Source organism: Fukomys damarensis, unplaced genomic scaffold (genome assembly GCF_012274545.1).
Source record: "Fukomys damarensis isolate Sample0158 unplaced genomic scaffold, DMR_v1.0_HiC HiC_scaffold_36, whole genome shotgun sequence".
Taxonomy (NCBI): domain Eukaryota; kingdom Metazoa; phylum Chordata; class Mammalia; order Rodentia; family Bathyergidae; genus Fukomys; species Fukomys damarensis.
The window spans coordinates 12,758,525-12,777,219 of record NW_022900948.1 but is presented as its reverse complement, the minus strand read 5'-3'; the positions used below and the strand labels follow the sequence as shown (position 1 = coordinate 12,777,219).

The window sequence follows — 18,695 nt, the reverse complement described above, 5'->3', positions numbered from 1 at the left end:
TTTTTTTTTTTTTTTTTTTTTTGAGCCCTGCTATTTGCTCTCCTCTGTGCTTCAAATTGTGCAGAGGACTGGGGCACTGATCTCGCCCTCAGGAATCTTGTGGTCAGTCTTGGAGATCCTTAGAGTATGAACATGATTGCCACTGGATTATAGGAAGTAGTGACATTGCCATAGGTGAGGTCTTAGAGGAGGGAGAAATGTTTATGACCTAGAATGGAGAGCAAACTTTCTGGCTGGTTTGTTTGTTTGTTTGTTGGGGGGGTGCTGGGGATCAAGCCCAGGGCCTTGAGCATGCTAGGCAAGTGATCTACTACAGTTTGAGGTAGACTTTCTGGAAGAGATGGCATTTGGCCTAGTAAAAGTGGATGGATAGGGATTCAATAGATGCACAAAGGGCACTTCTTAAAGGGGAAAAGGCATTACAGATGGCAAGCAACACAAGCTACCACCCAAAGGAGGAGGCAGTTGGCCTTCAGCTTGACCATTCCTTCATTCTGGTATGGGTTCCTGACAGTAGACTAGTCTGTGAGAACCATCTCATACCCTGACAAAAACAAGGTAGTTTGGGTTTTTTGGGTTTTGGGATGTGGAAGCCTTGGGGGAGGGGCATAAAGCAATAACCCTTGTTGCTTCCAGTTGACTGCCTGCTGCTGCCTTATCTCTAGCTTGCAGGGCCTAGGGGGAGGAGTAGGCCCTGTGTCTTTTGGCAGTGCCTTCTCTCCCAACCACTTGTTTTTTATTGGATTTGTTGTCTCTAATTAAAAGGACAGATTGCTGGGGGGAAATTGGGAATTCAAGGCTGAAGGGCTTACTCTGAGCTGACCTGAGGTTTGTATCTCTAAGGAGTATGTGATGGGGTGTGACTATAAGACCTCTGTTCTTAGCACTTTTCATAGGGGAAGGAGTTGTGTAACTTGGTGGCCTTGAATAGGAATTATTTCCCTGCCTATCTCCTGTCTGGCACTGTCTCATGGATCTTGGCAATAGCTCAGCTCCCCTCTCTTTTACAGCAGGATTCCACAAGGTGGTGGAACCACAAGTGGTTCATTTTGCCTCGACTTACTTCTCATAACCTTATTACACTGAGCAAATACCTGCCTTTCTGTGGCTTCTCAGATAGTCCAACTCTATTGCCTGTGCCCTGGATCCTTCTCTTTCTGAAGAGCTCATCACATGCTCTGTCAGCTCACAGTGAAGGAGAGGTCATACCACTGACTCCATGGATTCTGGCTTATGTATGTTTTTCTCTCTTTAGGGTCCAGCTGAGCCCAAGAGCTGCACGGAATGGTGGCAGTCACCTTGCCAGTGCAGCGGGCATGGACCAGACAGCAAGCTAAGGGAGCAAGACATCAGTCAGGAAGAGGGGACATACAACTAGACTTGAGGCCTCTTGATCGTGGTAGGTGCCAGGAAGAGGGGAGGGTGGGGCGGGTCCAGTAAAAAACCTGAGCTAAATGCATTACCCCCTCCGGAGTTCTGAGAGGAGCCTCCATACTTCGTTAATTCATCTGGGCATTTAGATACTTTTACCCCAGAACCCCTCAAGGTCACCTCTTCAGCCTAAGGGAGGGTCTGAAACTTATCAGGAAGGAAGAAAAGTCATTGATTCTCCTGACCACCTTTTCTTCTTTTCTCTTGCACAGATGTCACCAGGCCCCCCAGCCCAGGCCCAGCATAAAGGCCGTGTTGGGGGGCCCCCCTGACCCAAGGTGGGCTTCATGCGCCACGTGCAGGCGGAGCCGTCTCCATCCTCAGAGCCAGAGGCTGGCCCTTCACAGCCTCCAGTCACACAGGGGGCCCTCCAGGGTGGCCTGCTCATGGGCTACAGCCCAGCAGGGGGGGCAGCATCCCCCAGGGTCTACCAGGTATCCATCTTTTCTCCTCCAGCTGGTACCTCTGAGTCTCATAGGGCTCTGAAGCGGCCAGCCCCGCCCACTGAGGGTTCCCGGGAGACCAAGAGAGGCCCTGGTCTCGGGACGAGAGAGGGACTGCACCCTGAAGAACCATCTGCTGTGGGGCTGTTGGGCCCAGAGGGACTGGGGCTGGGACTAGGTGTGGCCAGCCAGCATTTCTCCCACCATGGCCTCTGTGTTGTGGAACAGGGAGGTAGTGCCATCTCACCTTGGACTTCAGGGCCCCGAAGTCCCTCCTGTCCCCCATCAAATGCTTCCTGCAATACTTTGCACACCAGAGACTGGGCTTCCCCAGATCCAGGGGGACAGGGGTCCCTGGGGGAGTCTCCAGGGTCAGCCCCTTCAGGCCAGCTGCACACACTTGACACTGATTTGCACAGTCTTGCACAAATAGGGGGTAAGAGCCCAGTGGCTAGGGTGGGCAATGGGGGCAGTCCCTGGCCTAGGGAGTCCCCTGGCACTGCCAATGGGCACAGTCCCGAGCACACACCCCCTGGCCCCGGACCTCCAGGCCCCTGCCCCACCAAGCGAAGGCTGCTTCCTGCTGGAGAAGCCCTAGATGTCAGCTCTGAGGATGAGGGGCCAGCCCCTCGGAGGCGCCGGGGAACCCTGGGCCACCCTTCTGCTGCCAACAGTTCTGATGCCAAAGCCACACCCTTCTGGAACCACCTGCTGCCTGGGCCCAAGGAGCCTGTTTTGGTAAGCCAATAGAAGCACTTATCTACTCCTAAGTGGATATTTATGTGGCTGATGGTGGAGGCCTGTGGGATGTTCCTTTGAGAGCTTGTGATGAGCCTCTGACCCAGGATACACCTGGCCTTCCTCCGGTCTCTTTTCTCAATCTTGTCTCTTCATAGGACCCGAAAGATTGTGGTCCCATGGCACGGAGGCTGAAAGGTGCCCGCCGTCTGAAGCCGTAAGTAACCAGCTTCTTCCTCTACGCTGTCCTTCAGAGTAGGGACAGAAGTCTGTGATCCTCTTCCCAGTACAAAAGTAGGGAACCCAAGGCAGGATACCTAGATAGTGTCAAAGGATGGAGCCCAAGGATGTGAGTAAGAATCCCAGAGTATCTCAAACCAACCCACTGTGTGTCCCCTCCCCAACCAGGAGCTCCCTTCGAAGCCTCCGAAAGGGCCCAGGCCTGCTGAGCGCCCCCAGTGCCTCCCCCGTTCCTACCCCTGCCATCAGCCGTACCCTGCTGGGCAACTTTGAGGTAGTTACTCTTTGGGCTTTGTGACTGAGGGATCTCGGGAAGAGTGGGATGGTGGAATGTGGCTTAGGTGCAAAAGGAAAAGAATTGGCATCTCTCTCATAATGTGTTTTCCCTACCCTAACACCAGGAATCATTGCTTCGAGGACGCTTTGCACCATCTGGCCACATTGAGGGCTTCACAGCAGAGATTGGAGCTAGTGGGTCCTACTGCCCCCAGCATGTCACGTTGCCTGTCACTGTCACCTTCTTTGATGTTTCTGAGCAAAATGCCCCGGCCCCCTTCCTGGTATGAACTGACCCCTACCCATAGTTAGTTCATCAGGAAGAGAGGGGTTAGGGGCAAGAGGTATTCCTTAGATGTTTCTTACCCAGGAGTGATTTGGGGTCAAATGGGGCAAAATCTCTTGTGGGGCAAGAGCAAGTCTAGGTGAGAGATTGTGGAGAGACACTAGTGTTCAGGGCTTAGGGGTTTCCTAGTGCCCACACTGACCTGGCTCTGTGGTCTTCCCAGGGTGTCGTGGACCTGAACTCCCTGGGGAGGAAGGGTTACAGTGTGCCCAAGGTGGGCACCATCCAAGTGGTAAGTTTGCCCTGAGGAAATGGATGTGGAGAGAGAAGAAAACAGGCCCTAATCCCTACCAACCAAACGTGACTGTCTTGTCCCCAGACCTTATTTAACCCCAACCAGACTGTCGTGAAGATGTTCCTCGTGACCTTTGACTTCTCGGACATGCCTGCTGCCCACATGACCTTCTTGCGCCATCGCCTCTTTTTGGTGCCTGTGGGTGAGGAGGGAAATGCTAGTTCCACCCACCGCCTCCTCTGCTACTTGCTACACCTCAGGTGAGGACAGGGTCCAGGAACAGCTGGGGAAACCCAGGTATCCTTTCCCAAATCCAAGTTCCCTTCCTTGAATAGCATCTCTCTTTGCTTTTCTAGCTCTGGATTCTGTCTTTTTTTTTCTTTTCTTTTTTTTTTTCTGGTACTGGGGAATCAAACTCAGGACCTTGTGCTTGCCAAGCAGGCACAGCACCACTGAACTCTAACCCTGAGCCTTTAGATTCTGGCTTTAATCATTACTGTCTTTTCTCAGGTTCCAGAGCTCCCGCTCAGGCCGCTTAAGCCTGCATGGAGATATCCGCCTGCTTTTTTCCCGCCGGAGCCTGGAACTGGACACAGGTCTCCCCTATGAACTGCAGGCTGTGACTGAGGCCCCTCACAATCCACGTTACTCACCTTTGCCCTGATTGCCAGTGCTCTGAACCTAGGTGGGCCAACAGCTTGCCCATCCTGGACAGAGTAAACATGCGGAGAGATGGCAAGATCCCCTTAAGGCTTGTTGAAATCCTTGCCACACTCATGCCCAAACTGATGATTTGGGTGTGTGAAGCTTCTGATCCTTTCACACCCTGCCCTACTCCGGGTACTCCATGTGCCTGTCCCCTTCCTTGGGTTTTCCAGGCCAGCTTACGTAGTAGGGAAAAACCAGAGCTACCCTGAGATTGTCCCAAGTTCCCAGGCAAGTCATGCCAGCGCTGCCTCCCTGTCCTGGGCCAGGGACCACTTATTATTTTATTTATTTTTTAATTTATAATTTATTCAAATTGGATTGCCTTGGTAACCTCCCAAACCTGATAATTGGCATCGCCCCTCCTTTCCCACTCTCAGATATTGCTCCAACCTCAGGAGTTGAAGAGGCTGACGTGGGGGCAGGGAGAGAACTGCTGTCACTCAGCTGGGGGCAGAGGGGTTACTCTGGAGGGACTGAGTCACTAGCCAAAGACTCAGCTTCCCCTGTCCTTCCCTATTCCCTCCATTCTCCCTACCTTCTAACCCATCTTTGAAAGCCAACTTTGTGTGTGTGTGTGTGCACGTGTATGTGTGTGCATGAGCACAAGCTCATGTTTGTGTGATATGTGTGAGAGAAAGCGTGCATGTGTGCACACACACAGGGGTTAACCACCCTTTACCTAGGGCTCCAGACTCAGTTATCCCCCTTCTCCTGCCTGTGTTTCTTTGCTTTGGGGTCCTGACGAGGAAGGTGACCAGAGGCAGAGTCAGGGCCAAGGACTGGGGTGCCTCCTTTCACCTGGCCAGACTCTGACCCACCTACCTCAGCTGGGGTGAGGGGCACCCCTCAAACTCAGTTATGTGGTTCCCAACTACCCCATTCCCCTCTTCAGACTCTACCAAGCCTTAGCCCTGGACTCCTGGGGCTAAGCTGAGGGGAACAAACACTTTCTGAAACTTGAAGAAACAAAACAAAAAGCAGGAAAAACTTGTACCTGGTACTTTTTTAAAGAAAAAATAAATAAAGAATAAAGTCTTGTTTGGAAACTTAAACTAAGTTCTACTCTTTATGTTGGAGAGATGTGAAGAGGTCTGGAGCTGGGACTCTGGCCTTTCTCCTAGAGAGCAGGCATTAACCTTGAGCCCATGAAGTATTCAGCTAGGTCCTGAGGATTCTTGGGTCATGGTCTTATTTTCCATAATGAGGGTGCTTGACCTGTAGGGTAAAAAGTACAGTTAGAGGACTCAGTAGTTCTGGATTTGTTTTGTTTTGAAGTATTAGGAGGGATTGAACCTAAGGCCTTCTCACCAAGCCATATCCACAATGCTTTTTATTTTTGATTTTGAGATGGGGTCTTGCTAAATTGCTCAGGCTGGGCTCAAACTTGTGACCCTCCTGCCTCAGCCTCCCAGAGTACTGGGATCACAGGTATACACCACCACGTCCAACTAGATCTGGGTTTTTATACTGGTTCTGTTAATGACTGTAAAATGAGGATGACTCTTTAAAAGATGTGCCAGAGCAGCAGGGATGTTTGCAAAGTGACATGATCCAGACAAGGTTGAGGCTGTTTGCTGTACTCTGTATGCAAGGGGACCAGGCCACAATTGGGAAGAAGTGGAAAGAGCTATGGTGTCTTGGGAAGGAGGAACGGGGCTTAGCCCAACCGTCGGGCAAAGTTAGGTTCAGTTACCATGACAATGGGAATGGGGTCAGTTCCCAGTGGAAGGGGTGGGCACCGCGCAGCCGCATGTCACTATGGCAACCATGGCAACGAATCAGCGCAAAAAATAATCCACTCGTCCCTATGGTGACAAGATGAGGCTATTACATGCCTTTGAGAGTAAACAGTCTTTGAGGCTTAAAGAATTCAGCAGGAGGTGTTTCTGGAACAACTACACGTGGAAAATAGCCCTCATTTCTCCCACAATGTCCATAATCTTGGGCTCAAACAGCGGGAATCAGAACAAGTTGCAGCTTCTCGCCCTTGGTGGAAGGACAGCGTTTCCCAGGGAACAACTCCATGCACACTCTGCCAATTAACGCCAAAAAGGTTTAAGTATACAACTGGGAAGGAGATGAGGAAGTACTTCCGGGGCAGAGGACCTGCGGGAGGAAAGGCTCGGGTCTGAGTTTCTGGAGCGGCCTCTCTGCTCCGCGTCTCGTTAGTTCCGGAGGTCGCCGAGATTGTGGGAAATGCTGGCGCGCGCTGCGCGGGGCACTGGAGCCCTTTTGCTAAGGGTGAGAGTAAGGCAACCTTCTCCAGAGGGGCAGAACAGTGACCGTCTGTGTCCTCAGCTGGGAAGGAGCGGGATTCCAACTTTGGGAGAGGAGTGGGGTCAGAAGTCATGGTCCCCACGTGAGTCATTCACCGAGGACCTTTGATGGTCGCTGTTTTAGGGAGATACCTTAGGGGGAGAGGAGCAAGTTGCAGGTCCGGCTTATGTCTCAGCCTACGCTTGTCTTTCTTTCAGGGCTCTGTGCAGGCTTCTGGCCGTGCTCCATGCCGCGCCTCCTCCGGATTGCCCCGAAATACAGTGGTACTGTTTGTGCCGCAGCAGGAGGCCTGGGTGGTAGAGCGAATGGGACGGTTCCACCGGATCCTGGAGCCTGTAAGAACCTTTCTTGCCCATCTCGGGTTGGCCAGATACCCAGATCCCTCACACATGGGACTGAGACCTTCTTGGTCCCGTCTCTGCCTTTGACTGCCAACTCCCTCCATTAGTCCTGGCTGGGCCCAGGCTGCTGGCCATTATGCCTATGTCATCACCTTTTCCTGCTACCCCATTCTAGCATCCACAGGCCCCATTCTTGGTACTACCCCACTCTCAAACCTATTTATCAGCCTAAAGACAGCTATTGTTTTGGTTCCCATTCTCTTGACTCTCCTCTCCATTTAGAGGCTGAATCTTGCATTCCTATGCTCTTAAGTTTCCCTGCCAGTGACATTCTAGCCTTCTGAGGACATCTCTTGGCAGGGGTTACTGCCTTTCTGGGCATGTTCCATATGTTGACTCCCTACCTACTCCAGGCCTAGTCTAGATTCCAACCCTGTCCTCCTCATCCTCCTGAGGACCCATGACTCCTCTTCCCAGGGTTTGAACATCCTCATCCCTGTGTTAGACCGGATCCGATATGTGCAGAGTCTCAAGGAAATTGTCATCAACGTGCCTGAACAATCGGCTGTGACTCTTGGTGAGGGGTACAGGGTGACTTGGGTGCTCTCAGACCATTAGGTTGTGGTTGCTGTAGATCCAGAGCTTAGGAGAAAGAGGTGGTTGGGACTTAGAACTCTGACCTTCCTCCTCTTCTCTCCTGCTTCTCTTTTTGTAGATAATGTAACTCTGCAAATTGATGGAGTCCTTTACCTACGTATCATGGACCCTTACAAGGTATCTGCTCCTTATTATATCCAGTTTCTGAGTTGCCCTCTTTACTAAAATCTTGCATCCAAGCTTCTTCTACCACCCATGTCTCTTTCAGGCAAGCTATGGTGTAGAAGATCCTGAGTATGCTGTCACCCAGCTAGCTCAGACAACTATGAGATCAGAGCTTGGTAAACTCGCCCTGGACAAAGTCTTCCGGGTAAGCAGATCTGGGCCAGAGTTTGAAGGCACATGTCTTGGCACTGCTGGTTTTTTTTTTTTTTTTCTAGGCATCAAAATTGTTCCCAGGCACTTTACAACTTAGCCCCAGTAGGTAGGATGATGCTGTGGAACTTACACCTCTCTTCCACCAGGAGCGAGAATCCTTGAATGCCAGCATTGTAGATGCCATCAACCAGGCTGCTGACTGCTGGGGCATCCGCTGCCTCCGTTATGAGATCAAGGATATCCATGTGCCACCGCGGGTGAAAGAGTCCATGCAGATGCAGGTGGGGAAGAGGACCTTGTCGCATTACAGCTGGAGGGGGACTTGGACTCCCTTTCTTGTTATGATAAATATTGTAGGTCTATGTGAAAATTTCCCCTGGCTGCTTGTTAATGAGGGTTGTTTGGGGGCTTCCAGGTGGAGGCAGAGCGGCGGAAACGTGCCACAGTCCTAGAGTCTGAAGGTACTCGAGAGTCAGCTATCAATGTGGCAGAGGGGAAGAAACAGGCCCAGATTTTGGCTTCTGAAGCAGAAAAGGCTGAACAAATAAATCAGGCAGCAGGTGAGCAGAAGGTAGAGGCTAAAGGAGGAATAACTGGTCATGGATCTTTGAAGGTTGGTCCTAGAACAGGACATTTTAGGTACTCTGATTTCATGGGTCAAACTCTGCCTCTTTTCTTCCAGGAGAGGCCAGTGCAGTTCTGGCCAAGGCCAAGGCAAAGGCTGAAGCTATTCGCATCGTGGCTGCAGCCCTGACACAACATGTGAGAACCTCCTGGGTGGGAGTAGACATAGGAATTGACAATGGAAAAGGTTTTTCCTCATCCCTCCTTGGGGGGTGGTCCCAATGTCGTAGACTCCACTGAGCCAGATTACGTGTATTATAACCGGCACACCTTCTTTCTAGGAATCTGAATTCCTTTTCCACCCTCTCTTTCTTTTCTAAATTTTTGACCTCTGATTTTATCTCTCTGTGGCCACAGAACGGAGATGCAGCAGCTTCATTGTCCGTGGCTGAGCAGTACGTCAGCGCGTTCTCCAAACTGGCCAAGGACTCCAACACTGTCCTATTGCCTTCCAATCCTGGTGATGTTACCAGTATGGTGGCTCAGGTTAGAGCTCTCTGAGCACCCAGCACAGTGCCCAGTGCTGGAGGCTGAGACCATACCACCCCTAGGACCACTCCCATGCCATAGAGGTCTTCAGGGTGCTTTGGCCTCCACCTCCCTTCATTCCTGATAGAGAAGGAATCTCTGAGAAGATACTTTAAGGAAGCTCTTGAGCTACCTTCGTTCTGTATGTTAGTGTTCTGAAGGTCACCCTGCTTTGATGGTTGGTAAGATTTCTAGAACTGACTCCAGAGCTTTTAAGACTGAGGCTTGGGGAAGGGAGAAAGAAAAATCAAGTTCTTTATCCCCAGCCACGTGTTTTCCCTTTTAGCCATTGGAAGGTTGGGCTGTGCCTTCTACCAGAGTCCTCATGGTTCTCTTTCTATCCCTCTCCTCAGGCCATGGGTGTATACGGGGCCCTCACCAAAGCCCCAGTGCCAGGGGCACAGAACTCGGTCTCCACCGGGAGCAGCAGAGATGTCAAGGACACAAATGCAGATCTTGATGAGGAAATTGATTGAGTCAAGCTGAGTTAGGGAGCTGGGCTTGGCCAGAATCTGGGGTCAGGGAAGCAGCACACCCAGATTCTGGCTCTAGCCTCCCTACTAAGATTTTAGTTTTTATTTTTTTATTTGAACTTATTAATCATGTAATAAACTCACCAGTGGCAAACCAGAAACTGTCCTCTTTAATTGGGGAGTGAAGTTGGGAAAGTCACTGGTGCTTTTCTTGGATGTCTACTTCTACCCTCTAGTCCTTTCAGGTCTTGGAAGCTGATGCCTTCACGAACAAGAGTGAACTTCATGTAAAGTAAAATAATCCTTTCTGTCTTCAAGAGAAATGTGACTAACATGGAAGGATGAAACTACACCTCTACTGAACTGCCAACTTGAGAAGTTTAGTCCCTCTCCTGCTAAGTGTGGTACTGTGTTTGAGGCAAGTGTTTGGGGGATTTTACATAGGAAAGAGGACTGTCTTGGCAAGGTAATATTCCTGAGTGCATAAAGGGGCTTAGGGGCTGAAGGCCCTTCTCATTCATTCATTCAAAAACATTTATTAATGTCAAGCATGGTGGTGCATGCTTGTAATCCCAGCACTTGGAAAGCTAAGGTAGGAGGATCATTAAACTCAAGACCAGCCTGGGCTACGTAGCAAATTCAAGGCCAGTCTGAACTACATAGTGAGACCCTGTCTCAAAACATAATAGATGCTCGGTATAGTGGCATATACCTGTACTTGGGAGGCTAAGGCAGGAAGATTGCCATGAGTTTGAGGCCAATCTGAACTACATAGCAAGACCTCGTCTCAATAAAACAAAACTTAATGGTGTCCACTGTGGGCATCAAGCTCAGTATTAGACACTGCAGTTACAAAGACAGCTGAGACCCAGTGGTCCCTGCTTTCACAAAATATGAGGTCAGGAAGGGAAGACAGGCAGTGACAGAAAGTCATAAATGCTGAGATGGAGGGGCTGTACTATTAAGTAGAGGGTTTCAGGAAGACTTAACGGATGTTATATTTAAGCTTAGATATGAAAGGTAGGGGGGAGACCATTTGAGTATCTGGAAGTGAAGCTGACAGTTTATTCTGAATACAAAGGCCCTGAGGCAGAGCATCCCTGCTTGATAACTGTAAGAACAAAGGAGCTGCTATGGTTGGAACAGAATTACTCAAAGAACTGATAGCTAGATAAACTAGGGAAAAGAGGGCCAGAGGGTAGACTTGTAGGGTCATGTAGGGTAGCTGTGGACATTTGTTAGATAAACCAAAGGTTTTATTTTTTAATAGTAGTTTTATTGGATATAATTCACATGCCATACAATTTACCCATTTAAAATACATTCAGTAGGGCCAGGGATTTAGTTCAGTGGTGCTGCTGCCTGCTTCACAAACACAAAGGCCTGAGTTCGATCCTTGGTACTGAAAAAAAAAGTACATTCAGTAGTTTAGTATATTCATGCAGTTGTGTAATCACTGCAGTGATTGTATTCTTCCCCTGCCCCCCCAACATTCCATTGTCTGGGTGCACCATACTTTGTTTATCCATTCATTAGTTATAGACTTGGGTTTCTACCTTTTCATAATTATGCATAATTGCTACTATCAACATTCATGTATGTTTTTGTTTAGAAACATGTTTTCATTTCTCTTAGTTATCTACCTAGGAGTGGAATTGCTGGGTCATATGATAACTTTATCTTTTTTTTGTACTGGGGATTGAACCATGGGAACGCCTAGCTACATTTTTCTATTTTGAGACAGGCTCTCACTAAATTGTCCAGGCTGGCCTCAGACTTGCTGGCCTCAAACTTGCCGCCCTCCTGCCTCAGTCTCCCAGGCAACAGAGATTACAAGAATGCACCACCATACCTTGGCTCTGTGTAATATTTCGAGGAATTGTTCTGTTTTCCAAAGCTACAGCACCATTTTGCAATGCCATCAGTGGTGTATGAAGGTTCCAGTTTCAACATCCTTGCTAGTACTTGTTAGTGGGGTTTTTTGTTTCTTTTGTTTTTGCTTAGGATCCAACCCAGGGCATGGCATATGGTAAGCAAGGTATCTATCACTGAGTTATACCTCCAGCCTTCCTTTTTTTTTGTTTTTGTTTGTTTGTTTGTTTTTTTAATTATAGCCACTCTGGTTGAGTTTGAAGGGGTATTTCCAGTGTTTTCCTGATTGCAAATAATGTTGAGCATCTTTCCATGTGATTATTGGCTATTTGTATCTTTCTTTTTCTTTTCTTTCTTTCTTTTTTTTTTTTTTGGTACCAGAGACCGAACTCAGGACCTTACACCTTGGCACCACTGAGCTAAATCCCCAGGCCCATATTTGTATCTTTCTTAGAAGACTGTCTCATGACATCTTTTGCTCATTTAAAAACTGGATTGCCGAGCATGGTGGTGCATGCCTGTAATCCCAGCACTGCCGAGGCTGAGGCAGGAGGATCGCTGTGAGTTCGAGACCAGCCTGGGCTACATAGTGAGTTCCAGGTCAGTCTCAACTGCATAGTGAGACCCTGTCTCTAAAAAATAAAAATAAACTGGATTACTTGCTTTTTAAAAATTTATTGAAAGATTCAGTACAAAACTTTGTAGACAGGTATAATAAAATCTATCAATTGAAATCAGCTAAGCAAAAAGTAGGAAATAAGTATTATTTAACCCTATTGTACAGATGATAATGCCCAGTACTTCACAGTAAGTGGCAGAGCTAGAATTCAAGCCAAATTTGACTCCAGAGGCCATGCTTCTAGCCCTAACCAAGACTGGATAGTAGTTCCCTGAATCCATCTAGCTTAATAGTCCCTTTTTCCAATTGTAAATTACAATGCGGTACGCACTTTACAAAAACTTGGCAGTTCTGCCTTTCTTGAGAAACTTCCATCCAGGCGCCCGCAGGTGGCGCTGGGGCTCCCTGAGACGCTCTATCCGAGCTGGCAATTCTATGGTCCCAGGCCTCACGGGCCGCCGCAGTACTTCCGGGCGCCGATCCAGGTGAGCCGTGGTCTCTATGGAACCCTCACTGCCCTAGTCCTTAAGTAAGAGACTCCTTCCTCTGCCCGAGGTCTCTGCATACTGGCGCCAGAATGCTCAGCCGGAGGCGGAGTAGCCAGTGAAGGAGGCAGAGCTGCTGCCTGGATGCCTGAGTCCCTTGGAAAGCCTAAGCAGCATTAGGTGGGGTAGGGGGATTTCTGACTGGCTTCACGAGGAGGTTGTGCCTGGGGTCTTTTGCCGATTCTGGCCTCCCAGAAGCAGAGCGTGGCTCCGCCCCATTGTCTCTTGGCTTCAGCCTGGCTGCATCGTGGAATTGGTTAAGATTTCCCTGCAGCTCTGCCCCTTTGCAACCCCAGGTGTCTTGATACAGGTCAGGCGAGAAGGCGTTAAAACGGTGTGTCAGAGTAGCCTGCTACTCGGGAATAAGTTTTCCTTCTAAGACAATGATTTTTTCAGACTTAGGATCACCTATTTGTACATATGCAGATTCCTTTTCCCCCTCCCAAAAATACTGATTCTGTGCATGAAGGGTGGACTCTGGAAATAGCTTTTTGTTTTTTTGAAACAAGGCTGGCCTTGAACTCACTGTGTAGCCCAGGCTGGCGAACTTGTGGGGGATCCTCCTGCCTCAGCCTCCCGCGTGCTGGGTGGAAATAGTATATTTTTCTAAGCATGTGAATTGTTTTATTCAGTTTTGCATAGGAGAAGCTCAATTTTACTTGTAGGTGTGAATGCCACCTTGAATTTAAAAAATTCTAATAATACATTTTTGAGGTACATGATGATTACATTCATTGTGAAGAGTTGGTACTTGCATATAATGGAAATAGCGTTTTTTAGCAGCAGTTCTAGGTTGGTGCCCATAGTCTTGGGAACCTTCAGAACGACTGACATAACTAGTGAAAAGGAACCTTGGAATGGGTTGGCTATTGAGCTCTTTGTGTCCAGAAAGGCTTCTAAGAGAAAGTGGTTCAAGTTGAGTTGTGGGCCAGGATTTAGCTCAGCGGTTCTGCCGCCTCCTTGCAAGCACAAGGACCCGAGTTGATCCCCGGTACCAAAAAAAAAAAAAACCAACCAAGCAAACAAAAACAACAACAACCCAGACAACAGACCAAAAAAATCAAGTTAAGTTGCTGAGGGACCAAAATATCCACTGGTTGTATGACCCACAGTGATGATTTCCTTCTCCTGCCTCATCAGGATGCAGAAGGTCTTGGTGTTGCTCTTCCTGGTCTGGGTCTGTTTGCTCTTCTATGCTGGCATCGCCCTCTTCACCAGTGGTTTCCTTCTCACCCGTTTGGAGCTTACCAACTACAGCATCTGCCAAGAGCCCCCAGGCCCTGGCTTCCTGCCATGGGGGAGCCAAGGGAAGCCTGGGGCCTGCTGGATGACTTCCCGGTTCTCCAGAGTTGTGTTGGTACTGATAGATGCTCTGCGATTTGACTTTGCCCAGCCCCAGCAGTCACATACGTCTGGAGATCCTCCTGTCTCCTTGCCTTTTATGGGCAAATTAGGCTCCTTGCAGAGGCTTCTGGAGATTCAGCCCCACCATGCCCGGCTCTATCGATCTCAAGTTGATCCCCCCACCACCACCATGCAGCGCCTCAAGGCCCTTACCACTGGCTCACTCCCTACCTTTATTGATGCTGGCAGTAACTTTGCCAGTCACGCCATACTAGAAGACAATCTCATTAAGCAGCTCAACAGTGCAGGTCAGTATGGGTCCCTTTGGGCAAATTTCTTCCTCAAAAGTCAAGGTGCCAGAACTTTGGGTGCCTAGCTGCGTTCTTGGCTATAGTGTCATGGGACTGAGGAGGAGAAAAAGACCAGAACCTTGCAGTTTGGTGGACACAGAGCTTTGTCATAGGTGAAGTTTCTTTTTTTTTTCCCCCCCGTACCAGGGATTAAACTAGGTAAAGTTTTTAATCTGCATGAAATGTTGGATTTTATTTTTGCAGAACTCAGTAAAAGGGCAGGGGAGATATGAAAATATAAGGATCTTGGTTCAAAAGTATGGAGAAGAGGGTTGACTGACTTGGAAAAAGCAAGATATACCCAAGTAAAAACAGGTCAGCAGAGATACTAGGGACTGAGAACTGGAAGATTATTTTGTAGAACAGAAGTGAGAGGTCTATATGAAATATAGTTATGAGGGGAAACTTTCTGGTGGGAAGTTTTAGGCCTCGAAGGGTAAAGAGTTGCTGCATAGAATAGTTGTGCATAGTTGAGATTTCTGGTGGATCTTTGAAGAGTCTCCTATCCTGTCCTAACTTCTCAGTGTCTGACTGCCTCTTGTATCCCTCAGGAAGGCGTGTAGTCTTCATGGGAGATGACACCTGGAAAGACCTTTTCCCTGGAGCTTTTTCCAAAGCTTTCTTCTTCTCATCCTTCAATGTCAAAGACCTACACACAGTGGACAATGGCATCCTAGAACACCTGTATCCCACCAGTGAGCATGGGGCCAGAGCACTTAACTCCCCAACAGACTGGGAACTGGGGAGATCTGCTTTAGTCTACAGATTCTGAGCTTTTCGTGGGTGCAACCGCCTGGGCTTGTGTACTTGGACTAGAGGAATGGCCAAGCCTAGCTGGGGTTGAGGAATGGGCCTTAGTCCCCCATGCTCAGTGTTCTCCCCTTCACAGTGGACAGTGGTGAATGGGACGTGCTGATTGCTCACTTCCTGGGTGTGGATCATTGTGGCCACAAGCATGGCCCTCACCACCCTGAAATGGCCAAGAAACTTAGCCAGATGGACCAGGTGATTCGGTGAGTGTGGGGCTTTAGCTGGGGGAGTGTGTTTGTGCCTGTGACTCCCAGGATATATAGTCTCAGGAAAAAGTTCTTATTTGAAGCCTCTTTCTTGGTTGAATTTTGTCTCTTTCAGGCTTTTTCAGGAGCTAGGGGATTCATCTGTCTTGAATAACTTTGTTTGGCTTTGGGCGACAGGGTTATGGCCAAAGAGATATCTCTGCCAGAGGCCTAAACCCTGCTAATAGAAGTCATAGCTGGGGGCAGATGGGTCCCTGAAAAGAATCTTTATCCATTCTTACCCTAACATATTTCTTGGTCTCCAGGGGACTTGTGGAGCGTCTGGAAAATGACACCCTGCTGGTGGTGGCTGGGGACCATGGGATGACTGTGAATGGGGACCATGGAGGGGACAGTGACCTGGAGGTCTCAGCTGCACTCTTTCTATACAGCTCTACACCCCTCTTCCCCAGCGCCCCACCAAAGGTGAGGTCTGGGGTGTGCCTCTTCAGATCTCCCACTATTCAGCCCACATAATGATGACATTGTCTTCATGGATCCCTCTATTTTAGGCCACTAAATCCCTGACCCTGGGTATTCACTACACATTTCCTAGGTCCCTAAGTCTGCCATCTCAAACAAGGACTTTAACTTTGTGTTGAACCCATTGAGCCCTATCCTTTCCCTCTAGGATCCAGAAACAATTCCTCAAGTCAGCCTTGTGCCCACATTGGCCCTGCTACTGGGCCTCCCCATCCCATTTGGGAACATTGGGGAGGTGATGGCTGAACTGTTCTCATGGGGTGAGGACTCCCGGCCTGACTCTTCTGCACTCGCCCAAGCCTCGGTGCTCCATCTCAATGCCCAACAGGTAGGTAAAGTGCTGGGCTTCCAAGGGATAAAGCTAGGATGGAATAGTTGGGTATGGTGGCACATGTCTGTAATTCCAGCTCTTCTGTGAAGCTGAGGCAGGAGGATTGCAGAGAGTTTGAGGCCAGCCTAATCTACATAGTGAGTTCAGGGTCAGCCTGAAACTACATAGTGAGACCCTGTCTCAAAAGAGAAAAAAAAATACTAGGATGAATATGAGAGTAGCATAATGACCACTTTCCTGTCCTTTGTCCTAACTTCCGTAGCCATGTCCCCATTTTCCTTATCCCTGCATTCTCCTGATCTAGACAGTTTGGGTCTGATTTCCAGGTACTCCCTTTTGTAATCCCTAACTTTGCCTCTGCACTGATTTATATCTCTGACCTGTTCCCCTTGGCCTCTGACCTTTTCTGTCAGGTATCCCGATTTCTTCATGCCTACTCAGCTGCTACTCAGGACCTCCAAGTTAAGGAGCTTCATCGACTGCAGAACCTCTTCTCCAAGGCCTCTGCTGACTACCAGCGCCTCCTGCAGAGCCCCCATAGGGCTGAGGCAACACTGCAGACTGTGATTACTGAGCTGCAGCAGTTCCTGCGGGGAGCTCGAGCCATATGCATCGAGTCTTGGGCCCGTTTCTCTCTGGTCCGCATGGCAGGGGGTGCTACTCTCTTGGCTGCTGCCTGCCTTCTCTGCCTGCTCGCATCCCAGTGGGCAACTTTCCTAGCCTTTCCTTTCCGCCCTCTACTGCTGATACCTGTGGCCTGGGCCCTTGCTGGGACCATTCTGTATGCTGGATTATTAACAGCTACCAGGCTGAAGCTGGATCTAGTGGTTCTAGGGGCTGTGGCTGCAGGAGGTTCACTCCTGCCTTTTCTGTGGAAAGTCTGGGGTAGCTGGAGGTCTAAGAAGCCCCTGGCAACCATGCTTCCCATCCCTGGGCCTGTCCTGTTACTCTTGTTCATTCGCTTGGCTACCTTTTTCTCTGACAGCTTTGTTGTAGCTGAGGCTAGGGCCACCCCCTTCCTTTTAGGCTCACTCATCTTGCTCCTTGTTGTCCAGAGGCACTGGGAGGGTGAGCTGCTGGTACCTAAACTGCTCACAATACCCCGCCTTGGCTCTTCTACCCTAACAGGCCCCCCACGGCACAGTGGTGCATATGCCCTGAGGCTTGGCGTTGGGTTGCTTTTATGTACAAGGCTAGCTGGGCTTTTTCATCGCTGCCCTGAAGAGACGCCTGCTTGCCACTCCTCTCCTTGGCTGAGTCCTCTGGCATCCATGGTGGATGGTCGAGCCAAAAATTTGTGGTATGGAGCTTGTGTGGGAGCACTGGTAGCCCTGTTAGTTGCCGTGCGCCTGTGGCTTCGCCACTATGGTAATCTCAAGAGCCCTGAGCCCCCTGTGCTCTTTGTGCGCTGGGGTCTCCCTCTAATGGCATTGGGCACTGCTGCCTACTGGGCATTGGTGTCAGGGGCAGATGAAGCACCCCCACGTCTCCGGGCCCTGGTTGCTGGAGCATCAGTTGTGCTTCCTCGGGCTGTGGTGGGGCTGGCTGCTACAGGGCTCATGCTGCTGCTCTGGAAACCTGTGACAGTGCTGGTGAAGGCTGGCACAGGTGCCCCACGGACCAGGACTGTCCTCACTCCCTTCTCAGGCCCCCCTACTTCTCAGGCTGACCTGGATTATGTGGTCCCTCAAATCTACCGACACATGCAAGAGGAGTTCCGGGGACGGCTAGAGAGGACCAAATCTCAGGGTCCCTTGACTGTGGCTGCCTATCGGTTGGGAAGTGTCTACTCAGCTGCTATGGTCACGGCCCTCACCCTGTTGGCCTTCCCACTTCTGCTATTGCATGCAGAGCGCATCAGCCTTGTGTTCCTGCTTCTGTTTCTGCAGAGCTTCCTTCTTCTGCATCTGCTTGCTGCAGAGATACCCATCACCGCCCCTGGTAAATACGTATTTCAGCCCTCATTGATCTAAGTGCAGTAGTGATGTGAGTCCAGCCCCTTTTGTTTTCAGGGAGGTGTTGCTTGCTTTTCTCATGTTGTCATGCGGTGTTATGCCCTCATATTTGGGTCTTCTCGATGTTGTCTTATCTGTCATAGCCAAGCTAATCCCTCCTTAAAGTTCATGGAGAAGGAAGAGGAGTATTTTAAGATTACAGTAATTTCTTGTGGAAATGCTGCATCCTCAGGAGCACATTTTCTGATGTTCCAATAATAGAAGTGACAGATTATGACTATATTATGGCATATATGTGCCACAGAGGGAATTAGAATAACAAAAAAAAAAAAAAGAAAAAAAAATAATTTCACAGAATAATAAGAGTGTTGACTGTAGGAAGGTTGGGACAGAACATGTGAGAGTTAGCATTGAAGTAGTAGGAGTAGGGCCAGGGATTTAGCTCAGTGGTTCCATTGCCTGCCTCACAAGCACAAGGTCCCAAGTTCAATCCCTGGTACAAAAAA

At 49.3% G+C, this 18,695-nt stretch overlaps 3 protein-coding genes across 15 annotated transcripts in view; all 3 read left to right on the top strand.

Annotated features, from left to right (window-relative positions):
* Fam214b (family with sequence similarity 214 member B) overlaps window positions 1-5,383 on the top strand; it is a 12,254-nt gene extending 6,871 nt beyond the window's left edge. For 7 of the 8 annotated variants that reach the window (XM_010619302.2, XM_010619304.3, XM_019206795.2 and 4 more), the window contains exons 2-9: window positions 1,256-1,399; window positions 1,644-2,612; window positions 2,771-2,829; window positions 3,021-3,126; window positions 3,254-3,412; window positions 3,638-3,706; window positions 3,794-3,969; window positions 4,220-5,383. In XM_010619302.2, the coding sequence (XP_010617604.1) occupies window positions 1,719-2,612; window positions 2,771-2,829; window positions 3,021-3,126; window positions 3,254-3,412; window positions 3,638-3,706; window positions 3,794-3,969; window positions 4,220-4,373 (1,617 nt within the window). In that variant the 5' untranslated portion in view covers window positions 1,256-1,399; window positions 1,644-1,718 and the 3' untranslated portion in view covers window positions 4,374-5,383. The remainder of the gene's footprint in view (window positions 1-1,255; window positions 1,400-1,643; window positions 2,613-2,770; window positions 2,830-3,020; window positions 3,127-3,253; window positions 3,413-3,637; window positions 3,707-3,793; window positions 3,970-4,219) is intronic. The other variant, XM_033758982.1, reaches the window with a different exon arrangement.
* A 1,158-nt stretch (window positions 5,384-6,541) lies between these two features.
* Window positions 6,542-9,802, top strand: Stoml2 (stomatin like 2). Its single transcript, XM_010619290.3, has 10 exons — window positions 6,542-6,658; window positions 6,892-7,029; window positions 7,513-7,612; window positions 7,751-7,809; window positions 7,901-8,002; window positions 8,157-8,291; window positions 8,426-8,570; window positions 8,693-8,772; window positions 8,992-9,120; window positions 9,516-9,802. Exons 1-10 carry the CDS (start codon window positions 6,614-6,616, stop codon window positions 9,636-9,638), a joined length of 1,056 nt encoding a protein of 351 aa, XP_010617592.1. The 5' UTR covers window positions 6,542-6,613; the 3' UTR covers window positions 9,639-9,802.
* Window positions 9,803-9,979: 177 nt separating this feature from the next.
* Pigo (phosphatidylinositol glycan anchor biosynthesis class O) overlaps window positions 9,980-18,695 on the top strand; it is a 17,183-nt gene continuing 8,467 nt past the window's right edge. For 2 of the 6 annotated variants that reach the window (XR_779234.3, XM_010619284.3), the window contains exons 1-7: window positions 12,183-12,611; window positions 13,812-14,323; window positions 14,917-15,060; window positions 15,255-15,378; window positions 15,687-15,846; window positions 16,052-16,231; window positions 16,648-18,175. Coding sequence is in view for 5 of the 6 variants with exons in the window: in XM_010619284.3 (XP_010617586.1) it covers window positions 12,445-12,611; window positions 13,812-14,323; window positions 14,917-15,060; window positions 15,255-15,378; window positions 15,687-15,846; window positions 16,052-16,231; window positions 16,648-18,175 (2,815 nt within the window). In the remaining variant the exon portion in view is untranslated. The other 4 variants (XM_010619288.3, XM_033758980.1, XM_010619287.2 and 1 more) reach the window with 4 other exon arrangements.

Coding starts and splice junctions, on each gene's coding strand:
- Stoml2 (XM_010619290.3), top strand. CDS start 6,614: ATGCTGGCGCGCGCTGCGCGGGGCACTGGAGCCCTTTTGCTAAGG. Junction 8,003..8,156: donor CCCTGGACAAAGTCTTCCGG/GTAAGCAGATCT, acceptor CTCTTCCACCAG/GAGCGAGAATCCTTGAATGC. Junction 9,121..9,515: donor TTACCAGTATGGTGGCTCAG/GTTAGAGCTCTC, acceptor CCCTCTCCTCAG/GCCATGGGTGTATACGGGGC.